The 18,702-nt window shown below is 33.6% G+C and overlaps 2 protein-coding genes across 5 annotated transcripts in view; both read right to left on the bottom strand.

Annotated features, from left to right (window-relative positions):
* The window catches only part of LOC134246144 (serine/threonine-protein kinase DCLK1-like), a 35,098-nt gene extending 34,911 nt beyond the window's left edge, over window positions 1-187 (bottom strand). For 2 of the 4 annotated variants that reach the window (XM_062728439.1, XM_062728440.1), the window contains exon 1: window positions 109-186. The gene's annotated coding sequence lies outside the window, so the exon portion shown is untranslated. Of the gene's footprint in view, window positions 1-104 lie in introns of all 4 variants that reach the window. The other 2 variants (XM_062728437.1, XM_062728438.1) reach the window with 2 other exon arrangements.
* Window positions 188-4,897: 4,710 nt separating this feature from the next.
* Window positions 4,898-18,434, bottom strand: LOC134246143 (uncharacterized). Its single transcript, XM_062728436.1, has 11 exons — window positions 17,852-18,434; window positions 17,614-17,760; window positions 15,473-15,526; window positions 14,221-14,286; window positions 10,204-10,281; window positions 9,048-9,149; window positions 7,759-7,803; window positions 7,312-7,666; window positions 7,017-7,196; window positions 6,580-6,881; window positions 4,898-5,977 (listed from the first exon to the last, which is right to left on the bottom strand). Exons 1-11 carry the CDS (start codon window positions 17,914-17,916, stop codon window positions 5,407-5,409), a joined length of 1,965 nt encoding a protein of 654 aa, XP_062584420.1. The 5' UTR covers window positions 17,917-18,434; the 3' UTR covers window positions 4,898-5,406.
* Window positions 18,435-18,702: the final 268 nt, after the last annotated feature.

Genomic DNA, 18,702 nt, shown 5'->3' with positions numbered 1-18,702 from the left:
TTACAAAGCTCGAAAGAAATGAATATAAAAGTAAATGACACCGGGAATGATTGGAAATTAATTTGTGTGGAGGATAACTGTATTGTTTTACTAATGTTAAGCACTTACCGTTATTAAAATGAACTTTTTTCGCATAATTTCTCAGTCACCGTTACCATTCCAGGCGCCATCTTAGTTTGTGACGTCAAGAGGTCCGCCATGGGGGGTCCATGAATTAGATAAGTCGCGGCTAAAAAGTGATAAATCATAAAGAAGCAACCGACATTAAACTCCCAATCCTTAAAAAAAATACCCACCATTATGAATTATTTAAATTTAAGCCCAATTTTGTGTTATTGATTTATGATTAAATACGTTTTGTATTTAAAACTGTAACATATGTTATCATTTATAAATTTTATCAACTAGACTGTTTCTAAGACTTCAAAGAACCTTAAAACACATTGAAATGTATAAAATGAAAATTCTTGTATGAAACTATTTCAATCAGGTTACCTTAAGCTTCATTTTTAGAGTTTTTGATCGAAGTACAGGAGATGAAATTTAAGTACATACGTTTAATATACGTACATGTATATATATGTATAAAAATTGTGCATTTTCTTCAAAAGTCTGGATATTTTTCAAATTTGATTTGGAAAATGTATTGTAGGTGTTTTTATTCACATTTCCTGAATATTTATTTGAGATTTAATATTTTCCCCTATATAATATGATTAACTTTAAAGATAAAGTTTGAAGAATTTTCGTGGTTAAAACCAGGGACCTATATATAGGTCCCTGTTAAAACACATTATTTCAGTTGATAGACAGTTTTGTGGGCATTTTCAATGAGCCAAATGCCTGCTTTTTAGAATCTGAGGATCGGAGTACCTTAACCGCTTACCGTTGGAAAAGTTGATTTAGCTGACAGACAATTTTGAAAGTATAAGCAGCTGGTACAGGTGCTTGAACACTTTAGAAAGGAAATAGGAGGATTCCATTACAACAGCCAAGTGCTTACTGCTCACTCGTTTTTCAATATTTACATTTCCAATAAATTTCCCCTATGATTCTTTAAAAAAAATGCAGTTCATTTTCTAATGAACTACATTACGATTAAACCAACAATAAAGATAAACCCCAAACTTTAATGTCTATTTTTGCGAAAAAAAAGGGGGGGGGGCTAAGCCCCTAGCCCCCGGTTCGGACGCCTATGTCTCTAAGCATCAGGGATGGGATCATCGAAGAGTAAACATTCCCTTCCGACAGGTTACATCTGTAATGCTTGTCATGATTGGGAAATGGGGAGAAAATCTATAGCCACCTCAGTGGGTAAAAATGGTCCAACAACATTGTATCGTCCATAGATCTTGCGAAATGATGACTTTAAACGAGACTCTTGATATCTTTATTTGTTTGTCAATAGCTTGCCTCGTTTTAGAAATCGTAGACCATGCTCTTACGTATATTGAATCAAATGAGAGACATAAACCCCGTATAAATGTGATGTAGTTTTGTCGTAAGATTGCAATGTCTATTTCTAGTAAAATATCCAAATTTGAAACAGATGTATCAGACTAACTCTAAAGTCACAGAAAATATCGGATCGACATATAAATATAAGTGACGTTTGTTAATTGATAAAACATGTCAACATTTTAGATCTATCGTAAATGTCCAGTTGAAGCCAAAACAGATTATTGTTTTCTACTTCTTATGTACAACCCTGAAGTCCGTGAACAAATTCTGCATCAGATGAATACAAAAAATGAGTTTTCAAATAACGGGGCACAATAGGTACCCATGGAATTCCGATAGATCGTTTGTTAATTGTGACTAACTATGTACATGTACATGTATGTAGGTTTAGCTAATACATGTACTCATACAAAATGTTCGCTTTTTAAATTTTCACCCGGAAACTTTTTAAAGACCTATTTTTTCAGTAATAAAATACCAGACTATGTACATGTATGTATTTAGCAAAGGCTCTCCTGAGGCTCTTATTTAGCTCAAAATGAATATTCATTTTTAGATATTTTGTAAAGAACTCATTGTTTATTATAATTATGCTGCCCTGGCCACCGAACCCTGAACTCCGAGACCATGGATTTTACAGGAAATTTAGTTAAAAGATTATTGTCTAATTTATGCATATAATCACGCAAATGCGTTGGTTAGGAGTAAATTAAAGAAGGTGAGTACATGTAGATTGTATTAATTCTTGTTTTGTTTTGAACATATTTTATTGTATAATTTATACAATGGGATTGGTAACAAGTTCTTGCAACTTAAAAAACCTCTCCCTGTGGTCTTGGCCCCTCAAGATCTCTAAAGTCCCAAGGTTAACATTTCTGGGAAGAGGTCAAACTTTAGAATCATAAATCAGAAAGGCCAGAGAACCAGCGATCTCAAATCTACCCATTTTTGTCCTCTTTTTCATAAAATTGACATAAATTGCCAAATTTGGATGAAATTAGTTAAGCCCTTCAAGAGGGTTGGGGATGTTCAAGATCAACGGGCGACGCAAAACACACTTCACGGATAAAACAGATAACGATAGGTCCTCTGAGAGACTCGTTTGACCTAAAAGTGTTGTTTTTTCATCCCACTAGACAAGAATTTCGTTCCAGGTGAGGGTTAAATATACAACTCGAAAAACTCATGATACTCAGGTGACCGACAAAGTCCATGAACCTCTTGTTGGACTTTTTGGGTGACATCTAGTTTAGGAAAGATTCCACATTTATTAAGTAAGACCTTTTCCCAACAACAGGGTTCATTTAGGAGGAATGATCTGTAACATTTTGTAATTATCCTGGCTGTCTAGGTCAAGGTTAACATTTCTGGGAAGAGGTCAAACTTTAGAATCATAAATCAGAAAGGCCATAATTGTCAACGGGATAAACGTATAAAATTTGAAAGCACTGTTTCTTCAGGTATTTTATAAAAAGCTCCAATCAAGATTAAAATATCTCATAACTAGGTCAAACTTCAAGGTCAAAGTCTTGAAATTAGAAATCATAGAGCATTCAGAAAGGTCTTGTCGCACTTTTTACTTATGCTACAAGACTGCATATATTTATCACAAACTAAGAGTGATAACTCTTTCCCATTGATTTACAATGCATGTTTACTTCATATTTTGAAATAGTTTGCTTCAATTTTTTAAAGGTACTTGGACACAGATTTGAAGTCAATATTTTCTCTATAATATTACGACTTATGTATTTTAATAGCATTTCACACAAACACAAACATTTTTTTTAAAGGTACTTGGACACAGATTTGAAGTCAATATTTTCATTTTACGACTATTAAAAATCTTATTTCATTTAAAAGTTATTAAAACTTCAAATTTTTTGGCGGGTTTGATTGACACATCCTTGCACTCTCACAAATCTTAACCTTATTCTTAATCCTTAGGAAAAGTGGCAATCTTGTGTATTAATGAGAAATATTAAAACTTTTATCCAGAAAAATAATTTTATTCAGAGTAGAAATATTTTTTGGCGGGTTTGAGAAAGCAAAACTCCTTCACAAGTATCGTCATTCCGAACTAGGAGTTGCGTACAGAGTTTAGCAAATCGAGCACACTCGTGTTATGTACACAGTTTTTGTAAACATGGCACGAGTTCTGTTATTGTTGATGTTTATAATTCACCGGGTGCGTTCAATCGTCACAGTCTGCTTACCACAACTGCACGGACTGACAATATATTGCGTGTTTGTTTTGCTTTCGAACATGTCTACTCTGGATTTTCTTGATTATGGCATTAATATTTTTCATTTATACACAACGAGATTGCCACTTTTCCTAAGGATTAAGAATAAAATTAATTTGTGAAAGTGCAAGGATGTGTCAATCAAACCCGCCAAAAATTTGAAATTTTAATATCTTTTATGTGAAATAAGATTTTTAATTAATTTTTGTGTGAAAATGCTATTAAAATATATAAGTCGTAATATTATAGAGAAAATAACTTCAAATCTGTGTCAAAGTACCTTGTAAGGATGTATAATGTTCTAATGTTTAGAACTTTCGGCTAGATAAAACTAACTTGACTTTATATGTCAGAAATTCGTCCATAAGTAACGAAAAGTAAAAATTTGCAAACGGAGACAAAATTTACATATTAAGATACTGCGCGTGTATATAAATTGGCGTGTTCAAAATTTAGCGTAATCACTGGGTATGGGATTATTGGCGTAATCGTAAATTAGCGCTACACATGTGCGTTCAGTGTATTGTATACCGGTATGTATAAATGTTCTTGAATTAGCGCAATATTGTTTGCGCCAAAGCCGCTAAAATATGAAGCCCGCTTTTTAAAATACACATACAGTATTTTAACATCTGTTTGGCATTCGTTAGCGCTATCCAAAAATAAGGTCTGACTGAAAGCTTAATCCATAAACGCTTAACGGTCATAATTCCCGCTTATAGTTTGTACTTTATATTTTGTGTACCAAAACTGGGCATTTCATGAAAAACAAGATGTGATTATATGAAACACTGATGCCCCCATATGGCAACTCATGGCGAAAGTGTTTCAAATGAAAGTCAAACAAGGTTTAAGTCACTTGAGATCTTGTCACAAGGGAAACACTTTTAATATAAGAAAGCTCTATCACCCACCGTTCAAATTTTATTGTCAAAGTGTAACTTTTTAACTGTAGGTCACACTCCAAGACAAGGTCAAAACTGTTCATACCCAAGGGATTTTTTTTTTCTCTAAAGAAATACACAAGTGAAGACCATACCACCAACCCATTCAAAAGTGATTGCCATCATTTTTCATTAGAATAGGTCAAACTTAAATCAATATCGATGTAAAAAAAAACATTAGACACAGAAATAGCGGATTTTCTCACAAGAAATCTGAAGGGTAAGCACGAGAGTACACATGTATATGGATTCCGGATTGGACCATGCTGTACACCATGGCATCATATCGCGAATCGACTTACCAGGTACTAGTAATGGTCGATGTTGCGACAATGCGATAACGATGGACTGTGATAGCACGATGGAGTGATGGTGAATATTGGAACAGCCCCAACAAATAAAAAGTTATGGTTGCAGAAAAACAGACAGACAGACAGTTAGGGTAAAAGCGATATGTTCCCAAATCTTTGATTACTGGTGCATAATAAAACACTTTGGTCGAACCAGTCAAGTATACAGAAGGAAACAGCATTCCCAGCTGATATACGAATTTAATGATAGGCCAACATTAGCTTTTACAAAAGTAATGCAACTGCTCGAAAGGACTATTGGTGAAAGAGTGTACTGCTGGATTTCAGAATACTAGTATGCATCATGACATCGAAACACATTTTTTACAGTTCCAGTGAGACTTCAACGTTTTTGGTCACCTGGTACGGAAACACCTTCATTATCACAGAAAACGATCCTCCTCCTCATGTCTTCTTACTTTTGGATTTAGATATATGTATATTCAACATTGTATTTCCGCGTGATATTTGTTCGATTCTCCTCTGTCCAGTATCCGTTTTTTCTCCAATGGCGATCGACCAAGGCTCGAAGTCTTGTTGATGAACAACGCGTTTAAATGGTCCATTATCCAAACTAAACTTAAAAGTTGTTGAAGGTGATACACCCAGGCCTTGATTCTGCTCGATTTTAAACTGGAGACAATTTTTCTCAGCTGAAGCAAAAAAATACACAAAACATTTTTCATAATTTTCGTCTCTCCTTCGAACTGAACTTCCGGTGGTATCTACACGGATGCGTTGGAAATCTCGCAGGTATAAGTTGTCAGATTCTCCGATTTTGAAGACGGTTAAGTAATGACCTAGAATTGTGTTGATATCCTCCAGTTTAACACAGTCAATGTAAACGGTAGCGGATCGAGCCCCCGTCTTTCTGATGTGCATGAAAAAGCGACAGATATATTCATCACGGTAAGCCAACTTTATTTCATTTGCATTAATTTGTGTGAACCCTGGTAATGCAAGCCCGAGAGAAAATCTGAAATAGGGAGAAAAATTCTCAATATAAGAAATGATTTACTGATAAATTACCCGCTAAACATGTTATTCACATGACATTCATTAAAAGACTTGAAGATTTCAACTTAAAAGTAACTTTGAGACGTCTTTCGAATGTACTTGAGGATTTAAAAAAAAAACCATGTATTCTGTATTCCGATTTACTAGATCCCTATAACGAAAAAAGAAATGTTTTCCAATTTTTACATTTTGATTGAAAATAAAATCATAAATTTCTAATATTAGCCTTTCTATTTTCATTCTTCATTTTCCATTGAAGTTGCTGCTATGAGAATCTACTACACGTCTTTGCAAAACTAGTATGACAACAGCCAACCTATTGTACTGCAACTGTCAATATAAAAGTCAATAGAACAATACAAAATAAGAGCAGAGCAAACACGGACCCCCAAAAACATCAGAGGTGGGATCAGGTACCATGGAGGAGTGAGCGTCTGTCGACGGGAAGGACATACCGTACTAAGAAACACCCTCAAAGCGACAAAAATCCCTTTGTTGATTAGCATTGAAATATGCTTTTGAATGTAAATATCGTGAAATAATTGTCGTTTTTAAACATACCCAGATTTATTTACAAGACCGTCAGTCTGTAAAGAAATGGAATTATTTCCGACTTTCTTAGCCTTGCATTCTTCTCTTGACATCAAGGACACATCGCCATCTTTCCATCGAAATCCAACAACCTCCAGATCTTTCAAGTTGATATTTTCACCCAACACCTTAAGAGATAGCTCAGCAGTGATGGCTTTTGAGCTGGAGATGTCATGTTCAACGTATACTCTACGTGATACGGCCTTCAGTTTGAAGAGATCGGGGTAAAGTTTATGGCGCTTGTCCATGCCTTTTTTGTCCACAGAGGAAAACTGAAAGTACATTTAATGAATGAAACATAAGGAAGTATGATGAAAGAAATCGTCATTGATAACGGTCATCACTATGTTTACACTTCTGTGTGTTTTGAAATATATATGGGACAAGTCTACAAAATCTATAATTACTTGAATGGATGCAGTTTTCGGCATGTCAACAAAATTTTGGGGGAAATGAAGTGTGTCTCCGCCCAGATTCTTTGGTTTTATCTCTCGACCCATTGGTTCGATTATGTATCTGTTCTGGGTAGGGAAGCAGATCACGTACAAACTCTCCAGTTCTGTCGTACGAAAAGTCACATTTTCTTCCTAAAACAGTTTATAAAGTAATAGTCTTTTTAAAGTAATAGTTAAAAGTGACATTTTACTGATAAATTTATGTACATGTATATGTCAAAGCCAAGAAAACATATTGAAAAACCACCTTAAGATTTGCAGGTACGGATTCCCATTTGGAACCTTGTTTGACTTTTGCAACGTAAGAAACGTCTTCGTTTCGGAAGAGATATTTTATTTTGACGGAAAAGGTTATGTGTTCTAGATCTTCAATGTCAAACTTGAGTACACTTTTCCCACTTCTACTATAAACTTCATAGACATCACAACACGTCACTTCCTGGAAACCAAGAGTTATATCTCCTCCTTCTGCGATCCTACGCTCTAGCGACCAAGGCCGACAACGTACATTGTCTTTGAAATCATACGTTTCCAGATGCGTAACTATAATTCCAAATCCTAGGTCCGTGTCAATCAAATTAATGACGGACTCCTCTGTTTCCCTAAAATTAGTGAAAAATCTCAATTTGATGCAGCTATCTTTGATTGCGTATCACTCATAAAACTCGGAAATAAATAGACATTAAATACTCACACACATTCAACAATACTATCCCCACTTTCATCCGATGATGAGTGTCTATATAAAGAAAATGAAAATAAAACCCTTAAAAAGTTAGTTAAAATAAATGTTCTGTCTCAAACATATATATATGAAGGGGACTCTAAATTTTTAGTATAAATAACGTTAGCATATTTGGTCCGTCTTTTGAAGCGGAGGATGTTTGCCCCTGCAATTTGTTTTCTATGAAAAAGCATACCTTCACATTAAGGTAACCTTAAATAACAAAGCTTTATGCTCAAAATGATGACTTCAACCTTTCAATTCTTCCGTTACTTATATGTAGCAATATACCCGTTTCACCTAAATATGGGATTGACATTTTTCATAGAGAATGCTCCACATACGAACACTTTTCTTAAACGAGGTACGTTACTGACAAACAAACTGAAAAAAAAGAATATCAACAGACTCGTTTTTAGTCATCATTTGGCAAGTTGCATGGTCGGTACAATGGCAATGTCAGCAAATACAATCTATAACGTCAAATGCTAATTGGTGGTTTTTATACTAATTGTTAGGTCATTGCATACACATTTTTTGAATTTAACCCACGGATTTTTCCTTACTTCCCGATCATGACAAAGAGCACAAAGGGCAGGTATGACCGGTCGACAGGGAAAGCTTACTCCTTCATGGTAATTCATACAAACTCCAATATCTAAGAGTTCCTTATTTGCTCTGCTCCTGATTAAATTGTTTGAATGGATTTGAGCTTGTATATATATTGTTTGTTACCCCCATACTTCATTTCATGTAAACGTAAACTGTAGTGCTAAGCAAGGGTTACGGTCTTAGAGAAAAAAAAATGGGATTTTCTTTATTTGTGTGTTCAGCAAAATAGTAATCTACTCTAAAGTAGATTATTAAATTAAAACAAAATGTTGGTTTGACCAATCTTTAAATCTATGTTATATGCCCATATTCACATAAAAAGTAACTAGAGGTACTGTGAGCAATGAGCTCACAAAATGATACCCCCGCCTCCCTTATGAATATAATAGCAGTGTCCATGTTTTGCTATTGGAAACCCAAAATATGTGTCGGATCAAAAAGTAAAATAAGAGGTGCGCAATGGCAATATGTAATAAAGATTCAAACTGTGAAAGTCTCATCAAATTTCATCCAGTGGTATGAGAGGAGTTGCGGATAAGAGATGGGTACCCCAAAACGTAACAAACGGATGGACGGAAATACAGATTTCTATATACCCTCCTGCTTTTCAAGCGGGGGTATCAATATGAAAGAAAAACCAAACATACACTTCTATAGAAAAACCATCTTCTTCCCCTCCTGCCTCTCTCTCCCATGCCTGATTGTAGACAACGCCTTCCATGTTTCTCCGAGGTGTCGCCGGTATTATGCTGTAAATCACAAGGCCATGTTTAAAAAATTAATTGGTTGCCCCCTCCCGACTATCGTCGCAAACCACGGCCAAAATGTAAGATCCTCTCCCATTCTGGAGAGAACTATATATGCGGACTCCGAACCATGGCTTGGGACGATGACGATTATGGCACGCCAAATTCACAAAAATTAGCTAAACATAGTTTCACTGTCGATAAACTAGGTTTATCGGTTGTAAACTATAGTTTACGGACTGTAAACTATAGTTAACAACGTTAATCTATATTTTACATCCGTAAACCATAGTTAACGCGATAATCTATGTTTCACAACCGTAAACTATACTTAACACTGAAAACAATCATTTGCGATTGCAAAACATAGATTATCTGATAAATAGAGTTTCACGATTTGTAAACTATAGTTTACAAACCGTTAACTATAGTTAACGATCTGATAAATATAGTTTCGCGATTTGTGAAACTATGATTAACAACTCTTAACTATAGTTTACGATTGTAAACTATAGTACAAACGTGAATCTATGTTTATCAACAAAATCTATTGTTAACGCTTATTTCAGACAGATAAACTTAGATTAGCATTCGTAAACTATAGTTAACAACCGTTAAATATAGTTTTACAGATAAAAACTATACTTAACGAATCGTTAACTATAGTTCACGGTTTGTAAACTATAGTTTACAGTCGATAAACCTAGTTTATCAATCGTGAAACTAGGTTTAGCTCATTTTTGTGAATTTGGCGTGCCATAGACGATGTCTTAACGACTGACTAAAATCGGCCCGACTCAAAACTATTTTTATATTCCAAGACAATTTTTTCTTTTTATTTCTCTTATCTTCAGACTTGTCAAGAAATATGTTGAAATTTTCTGGAAAAAAGACTTTCCCACCTACCTACCGACCCAATAATTTTACCTTGAGTCGGAAGAGGGCAAGCAAACATTATTTTAAAGATGACCCAAGTTCTTGTATGTACAAGTACACACAATAGAAAAAAAAATTATATTTCTTCCATTTCGACATTTATCTAACATTTACATTGTACCTTGTTGTGTAGTATTTCTGATTAACGGGTGCTTGTGCTTCATTCACGGGTTCCAAGGTACCTGAGAAAATCCCCGACCTTAAAAAAATCTCAATTTGGTTTTACAGGTGTATTATAATTCAGTGTCTCTCAAAAGCTGCGTATTTAACACATTGCATACTTTTATGTAATAAATGCTTGGGCCAAAATAAAAAATACCTTTGTTTCCCCTAACGCGACCGACCCAATTAAATCGCACCGACTGAAAAGATTTTTTTAATAAGATGATTCAAATATTTTTTTTATTGTTAACCATGTTTTATAAAATACAATTTCATCAAAATCAGTTTTTATCAGAACGGCCGACATTGTTGTTCTGTGATTTTCAAGCATTTGTTGGAAACAAAATGGCGTCCACATGTGATTACAGGGCATTAGCTCTTCATAAAACAATGGCGACGTCTCAATCTTATGCTTTTAGCTAATTGGAAATCTTCACTCTAGACACAATTCGTTAATAAAATTTACCATGACTAATTAAGAGTGTTTCAGAGGTGTCTTGGCATCTCCATGTGAGTGAATAAATTTTCGAAAGGGACGTTAAACAACAAACAATCAAACCTGTCTTTGAAATTTAAGGTACGTACGAATAATACATGGTAACCCCCCCCCCCCCCTTAATGAGTAGATGAGGGGCCCACCTAGTGAACACATCATTCAATTTCACTGCATTTTATTTGAGTTTTGATCTAATAACCAATTCATCTATGTTCCTATGTTTACTATATGCCATTATGGAACCATAAGAGTTGTAAATATTTCTGCATTTTCATCCTGATAAATATAATTCAGATGTCCTTTCTTCATGCCTTTATTAAGTGGTTAAACTTCGTGACTGTGACATTGTATACAGCATTTTTATCATTTGTAGATTCAGTTTGGTTCATTTAAATATTGTTAACATAGTCTAGAAATCAAGGTTCAGCTTCCTGAGACGTTCAGTCTATTTGTCGTTAATTAGGCCCTTGAAGATTGGTTGTTTCTTTGCTTTTAATCCCTTCGAGATTTGTTAGGACGACATTTAAACATTTCCCTATTGCTCCAAATTTAGACGTACTCAGCACTTTTTTTGCCATTAAGCAGTGGGGGATCTTTTTTGAGCAAGCATCTTCTGCGACACTGGACATAAGTTTTTATGGTCCCCTTTGAAGGACTGTTTTCAACGTTACTCAATGGGATTTGAACCTGCGATTTAAAATTAACCACTTACTTCTTAACTCCAACACTCTTAAAAAAGTTTTACTTGTTGTTTTTAAAATAAGATATTAGATTAAGAAAAACTAGTAATTATTAGTAATCCATTTAGTCAGAATAGCAAGTAAATGACTATCGTGGTTAGTAATTGTAAACATAATTAGTAATAAGGATGAATTCATTTACTTATAAAATGATTTACTAAGTATCAATACTTAATAGGAATTATATTACTAAATGAACTACTCATTTTTAGTAAAATATTATTACTTAATTTAGAGATAATATGCTTTTTATTTACTAGATTTTATAAATTAATACTAAGTAAATGTAATTCTGAAATTAAGTAAAATCTAGAATATTATTACTTAAGAGAATGCTAAGTAAATGAAATACTTATCATATTTACGAAAATCGACATTATTTATAAGAAAAACTGCAAGGTATCGACCCTCTGATAAAGGAGATACATGTAACTATGAAAGTACATAATGTAAGACTAATCACAGTTTTCTTGATCACAGTGTCTAATTGAGCTTTCTGAGTAGTCATTTAGATGAAATCTACATTGAACGGTAACAATACTTTCTATTTCTTTTGCCAATTTCTTTGTAATTGTTTTATTATATTTAACAATAAAACATTTAATTCCAACATCAAAAGCCTTATAAGTTGAATAAGTTGTATCTTTTTAAGGACCATTTTAAAAATGGTTTAAAGTTTCAAGTACTTAATACAACATTTTAATTAGTATGACTTTTTTTTTACATGAAGAAATATTTAAGAGAAAGGTAACTCCTCCTCACAGACAATTAATATGGAAGCCAAAATTATATATTACATTTCAAGAATTCAATCCTGATAGTGAGTAGACTACCATTTTTAAGTAATTATTTGTATTGAAACTGCTCTTAATTCTCCTTGATTCAGTTAATAAATTATTGTTTTAAGTAAATCAATTAAATACAATTTAAACAAGACACTGATGCCCCCCTTATGGCAACATACCAAAGGTTAAACTTTCCTTATATGCAAATTCAATATATTGGTATTTCTTGATATCTCAAAGGTCAAGGTCAAATGGTCAATGTTATTGGTATCTAATGAAAGGTCCTGCCACAAAAAAAATATCTGAAATATGAAAGCACTAGCCCCAACCCTTCATACGTTATGGTCAAAGTTACCATTTTTTAAATGTAGATCAAACTCCAAGGTCAAGGACAAAGGGTCAGATTTGGTGGTACCCAAAAAATTGTCTTGTCACAAGGATGAAATCTGTAAAGTATGAATGCACTAACCCTAACCCTTTTAAAGTTAAAGTCAAGGTTTGCTTTTTATAAGTGGGTCAAACTCCAAGGTCAATGTCAGAGGGTCAAAGTTCTTGGTATCCAATGACTGGTCTTCTCACAGGAATTACATATACTAGTATGTAACTATGAAAGCCCAATCCCTTATCGTTCAAAAGAAATGGCCAAGGTTAAAGTTTTTTCACAAGGATGAAATCTCCAAGGTAAAAGTCAAATGGTCATGGTTGTTGGTATCCAATGAAAGGTCTTTCATCAAAGAATATATATGTGAAGTATTAATGTCCTGGTATTTACTGTTAAAAAATATGGCTAAAGAATTGGTTGGGATTTGTAAAAGTGGGTCAAACTCCAAGGTCAAGAGTTCAAATTTGGCGATACTCAAAGAAAGGTCTTGTCAAAAGGAATGGACATGTGAAATATACAAGTCATAGCTCCGCTAAATCAAAAGTTATGGGCAAGGTTAATTTTTTTGCGGACAAACAGGGAGACAGACAGACAAAGAGACAGACAGACGGACACGAAAAAAACTTCGTTTACGGGGGCAAAAAGATATTAGTTATATAGTAAATAGTGGTAAAGGCCAAGTAATGTTATTACTTATATACACAAATTTAAGTAAATATAAATTACTAAGTAAAACCTTTAAGTGTTTAAGTAAAACAATTCTTTAAAATAAAAAAATCAAGTAAAACATTTGAATTTAGTAATTGACATATATTTTAGTAATTGATTTAAAATTTTAAGTAAATGCTTAGTAATTATCTTTTACTTATCTTTATTATTTCAAGTAAAAAATGACTACTAAGTAAAACTTTTTTAAGAGTGAAAGTAATGTGCTCCAGAACCACTGAAAATTTCATGGCCCTCAAAAAAGTACATTGATCGTCTATAAGCTCTGAAGGCTGATGGAAGGTTTGAAAAATATACTCGTATGTCTGGTCTTTGAGTATTTGAGAATCTTGTAGATCTATTTTTTTTTCAATTTATGTAGATGTAATGGCGTGAGATATTTCACAAGTTCAACTAAATAACAGTTGTGAATTAATTAATCATGAATTTTGTTTTGAAACGGCATGTGTACAATACTTGGCATTTTGTTCACACATTGCTTTCTTTTGTACTTTTCTTATTTAAAAAGGTAATTTTCCATTAAATTTTAGAATGTATTTTCAAAGCTGCTGTCAGAAAATAAAATTGTTTACCTACCTACCGACCCAACTTGAAAATTTAGGGTCGGGTTAGGGGAAACAAAGATATTTTTAATTCCAGCCTTGTCTATCTTTGAGCTTTACACCCATCAGTCTTTAAATTCCTTAGGTTTTGCTTTTAATATTAAATTATACTTCAAATTTACCTTCTTTTAATTTAAATTTATTATCCAGTTCTGCAGTTATGCCTAGGAAAAAAAACTAAATTCCTTTAAAATTAGAATGTAATTGAAAATGTCTTCATTGTATATATATATTTTTTTTTTTACCTCGGGGTAGAAGCTATTTCTCCTGCATATCTTCTAATAGGACTCGAATCTTCTTCATCTGTTAGACTAGAAAGTGAAGTACAGATTTTTAAAAAATGCTCCGACTCAAATATTGATGCATTGTTATGATATTGTCATGACATTACATGTATTTGCCTTTTGCATATATTAATGAGTAATTTAACAATCCTCTTAGCTGAAAAGATTTTTTTTTTTCGAGAAAGAAGATGGGCGCATTTGGCGTGTGATCTGCAGGAATCATTTGTCCGAAACATTTATGGTTTAAATGTCCAAGATTTGGTTGGCTGAACATAGCTGGTCAAATTTTTGCAAACACGTCCATAGGTTTTTTTTTTCATTTATAGTTTGAAAGACTTCGTCAGATTGTAACATTTATGTCCGTTTTTCCTAGGGGATACTATAACAAAGATTGTTTCAAAAAAATAAACACCTAAATATTTAATGCATAGATGCATGATCCGTGTACATGTACACTATAGAACAGAAGATTAGAATTGATTTCGCTCGAGAAGCAAACTGAACCAAAATTTATCTAAATCAAAATTTTAATACATCAGTACATAAAACGAAAATGACAAAATAAATGGTTGTTGGCATGAAAAAAAAATAACGCCACATGCAAGGCTGGAACCAAAAACTTCATGCTTCGAGTGTACTGAATAGGTAGCTCAACTTACTGAGCTATCACTGCTACACATATACAATTGATTTTAAAAGGACAAAAAACCACCACATTCACACATTTGAATTTTTTAGGGAAAAGTTCATTTTTCGTGGTCTCTGGGTCTTCTCTCCATTTTTTAAAATTGTGTATTTGTTTCTTTGAATTAAAAATGTTTAAAAATCATGGTGAGAAGACCCAGAGATAGAAAATTTTTAGAAAAACGTGTTTAAAAATGTACTGATCTGGCCATTTTTCAAGTTATTTTTTAGCAAATCAAAGCTAAATTTCGGAAAAATATTTTCCTTTCCTGTTGCACAGGAACCCGATAAATAAAAAAAATGTTAAAATTTCATGTGACATGTCGATAAAATTTTCACTTTTCAATTACGCCCAGATTTCTGCCGAATGCCAATCAAAAGCGCCCTCGTTCTTTGAGTTAAGGGCAGTAAAGCCATGCTAAACACCTTCAATTTTGATTTTGTAATTTAATATATTTCTTATATTTCTTAATATGAAAGAAACGATTATTAAAACTCACTATATGATCAAATTTTAAAGTTACTTTACCTAAGTCTTGCTACTTGGGCTTGCTTATTAAAACGTGGCTCAGACTGATGTGACCTAAAATGAATTTTAAAAAATACATACCGGTATGATACACTGTAAATAGATGTACAAAAATGTCAGTGCGTAAAAATATGCTTGTATTCTTTAAGCTTACTAAATGGTTTAACAGATCCATATGACTATTGTCACAATACGGTTTTCAAAAGATATCGATAAAATAATGTCAGACGCTTGAGAGGATTAATTTTCAATCTTAAAAATTCATTGAGTTGATATAAATTGGGAGCAGAGAGCAAACGAGGGACCTCTCAAATAATCAGATGTAAATGAAATCAAGTGTCTTGGGGTAATAGTCAAAAACCTGTGTCCTCCATGACTTGATCGTACAAACGAAAAAATGCGAGAACAAGAGGCACCCAGGGGCCACATCGCTCACCTGAGCAACTGGCTAGGTTAAAGCAAAAATTACTTCAGTATTGAAAAGTTTAAATACTAGTATATTATAAAAGTGGGTTGATACCACAGTGTGGCCCCAACCTACCCCGGGGAGTCCTGATTTGAACAAACTTGAATCTTCGCTACCAAAGGATGCTTCTACACAAGTTTCATCTTTCCTGTCCCAGTGGTTCTGGGGAAGAAGATTTTTAAAGATTTTTCCTAAAAATTCCTATGTTAAACTTTGGTACCCCATTGTGGCCCCACCCTACCGCCGGGGTTCATGACTTGAACAAAATTAAATCTTCCCTTTTAGAGGATGTTTCTGCATGAGTTTCATCTTTCCTGGCCCTTGAATCTTGAGAAGAAGATTTTTAATGATTTTTCCTATGTATATCTATTTTAAACTTTGATATCCCATTGTGGCCCCACCCTTCCCCCTGGGGTCATGATTTGAACAAACTTGAATTTTCATTACCAAAGCATGCTTCTACAGAAGTTTCATCTTTCCTGGCCCAGTGAATCTTGAGAAGATTTTTAAAGATTTTCCTATGTATTCCTATGTTAAAATTTGATACCCCACTGTGGCCCCACCCCAAATTTGAATCTACACTACCTGAGGATAATTCCACTTGAGTTTCATCTTTCCTGGCCCATTGGTTCTTGAGAAGAAGATATTTTAAAGATGCCATTAATTTTTCACTAATTCATAATTATCTCCCCTTGGAAAAAGGCGTGGCCCTTCATTTGAACAAACTTGAATCCCCTTCACCAAGGATACGTTGTGGCAAGTTTGGTTGGAATTGGCCCAGTAGTTCTTGAGAAGAAGATGAAAATGTGAAAAGTTAACGACTACAATGACGACGACAACAACAACGACAGACAACGGACAGATTTTGATCAGAAAAGTTCACTTGAGCCTTCGGCTCAGGTGAGCTAACAATTCAATGTGAATATATACAATGACCCCACAATTTTTTATGGAAGCATCAGACAAAATATGACTTAATATTAGAAATGCAATTGCTGACAAGTTCATTGTATCGACCATAAGAAACGACTATAGAATTTGCAAAAAGTTGAATTTAAACGACCTTTGTTTCATCAACTTCACTGACAATTTCTTAAATTGCATCGATTTTGAAATTGTTCCTACGTTGAAAATGGTCTTGCGTATGACTCAACAGGAAGAGGTAAATTCCACATTCAGATGTTAATACTAGCAGTATATTGCTGCATAATTATATAAGTTTATTGTTAGGTTACTATCAAAATGTCAGACTGTCTATTACCTCTACTTCAAGGGGGTATATCGAATAATTAACGCAGAGAAAATTTATATCTAACTATTGAATTAAAGGCCACAACAAGGTGCTTCCATTTTTAGGCAAGAATATTAATTTTGCATATGATTTGGTTTCTTTATAAAGTTAAAAAGCAAAAACATTTACAGAACATCGACCATTACTTCCAAAATACTAGAATACAATTTTGTTACTCTATAACATTTGATTTCCTCTTAAAAGCACCAGGTTTCTTGTGAAAGAATTTCAGAAAGAAAAATTGGTCATAACATAGTATTAAGTCTGAGAAAGAAGGCAATGTGACAGTAATCATATCTATAATATGGCAATTTTTAATTTCTTTTTAAAAAATCGCAGGCATAAAAGATCATATATTTATCACACACTACTAGTAATTGACACCTTGAATTAGAAGATTCAGATCTGTCTTCTTTATTGTTGTCATCAAAAGTCTCATCTTCATCGTCATTGTTCTCGTTTTTCTGTTCATCTTCACTAGAGTCTTGTGGTGTGCTTGTAAATTCGTCGTCAGAATACGAATCCTCCCTTCTAAAAAAAATTTATGTTTAAAAGAAAAAATTATAATAAAATGATCGATATAAATAAAATAATTCAGAGCATATCGTAAAAATCTGCTTACCTTGTCGAGGGCGTACCTTCCTCTGATACATTGAGTTTCCCATCATTGTGACCAATGAAGGCCATCTCTAATTGTATGTTACAAGAAGGAAGATTTTCAGTTGAAGTATTTTGGCGCTCTACAGTCTGTCATGGAGTTTTAATAAAATCAATAGCTATCATTTTATCTTCGTTTTGGCATGGTTTTTGAATGACTTAAACGACCGGGGTCAACTTAACACTTTATTGAAACAGTTATCTTTAAAACACTACTAAGTAACAAAGTATTGTGTATGATACCCATTGGGAAAAAAAAACCTTTAGATATGACATTGTTTATTTTTGGTATGCAATAAAATTCCACATTTTGTATACAGTAATTAAGGGGGATGTCAGGGCACACATAACATAAGTACACTATAATTTGATCAAATTTCAAATCATTAATATAAAGATACAATAAATATACATAACTGAATGCATGTTTTGTGTGCATAATTCATAGTTTTGCGGTAAAATGCTTTTGATATGCTCTCTAGAACTTTGCGACTACACAATTTCACAGAGCCATAAAAATCCACAAACATATGCGAAGTGTGCATTAATGTTCTCACTACAACCGTTTGTTGAGAAAATGTCTAAATTTTGCACTGTTCAACGGTAAATTCGAGTTCAAAACAAGGCACTTTTGTCTTCAAAATGACACATTTCCTAACAGTCGTCCGCGTGGGGCAGTGGTTAGAGCGTATATTTTTGAGTCGCGGAGTAAGGAGTCAATCCTTATGTCGCGGGTTCGAATCCCACTGTGGGACGTGGAGACAACGCACTTTGAAAAAAAAATTCAAAGTGCGTTAAATTTGGGTACAAATCAAC

Source organism: Saccostrea cucullata, unplaced genomic scaffold, assembly GCF_032062105.1.
Source record: "Saccostrea cucullata isolate Sc308-1 unplaced genomic scaffold, CSIRO_AGI_Scuc_v1 ctg47, whole genome shotgun sequence".
Classification (NCBI taxonomy): Eukaryota; Metazoa; Mollusca; class Bivalvia; order Ostreida; family Ostreidae; genus Saccostrea; species Saccostrea cuccullata.
This window is presented reverse-complemented; position numbering and strand designations above follow the sequence as displayed.

Coding starts and splice junctions, on each gene's coding strand:
- LOC134246143 (XM_062728436.1), bottom strand. CDS start 17,916: ATGGCCTTCATTGGTCACAATGATGGGAAACTCAATGTATCAGAGGAA. Junction 9,150..10,203: donor CAGAAATACTACACAACAAG/GTACAATGTAAA, acceptor TGTGATTTACAG/CATAATACCGGCGACACCTC. Junction 7,804..9,047: donor GATGGTTTTTCTATAGAAGT/GTATGTTTGGTT, acceptor TTCTTTATATAG/ACACTCATCATCGGATGAAA.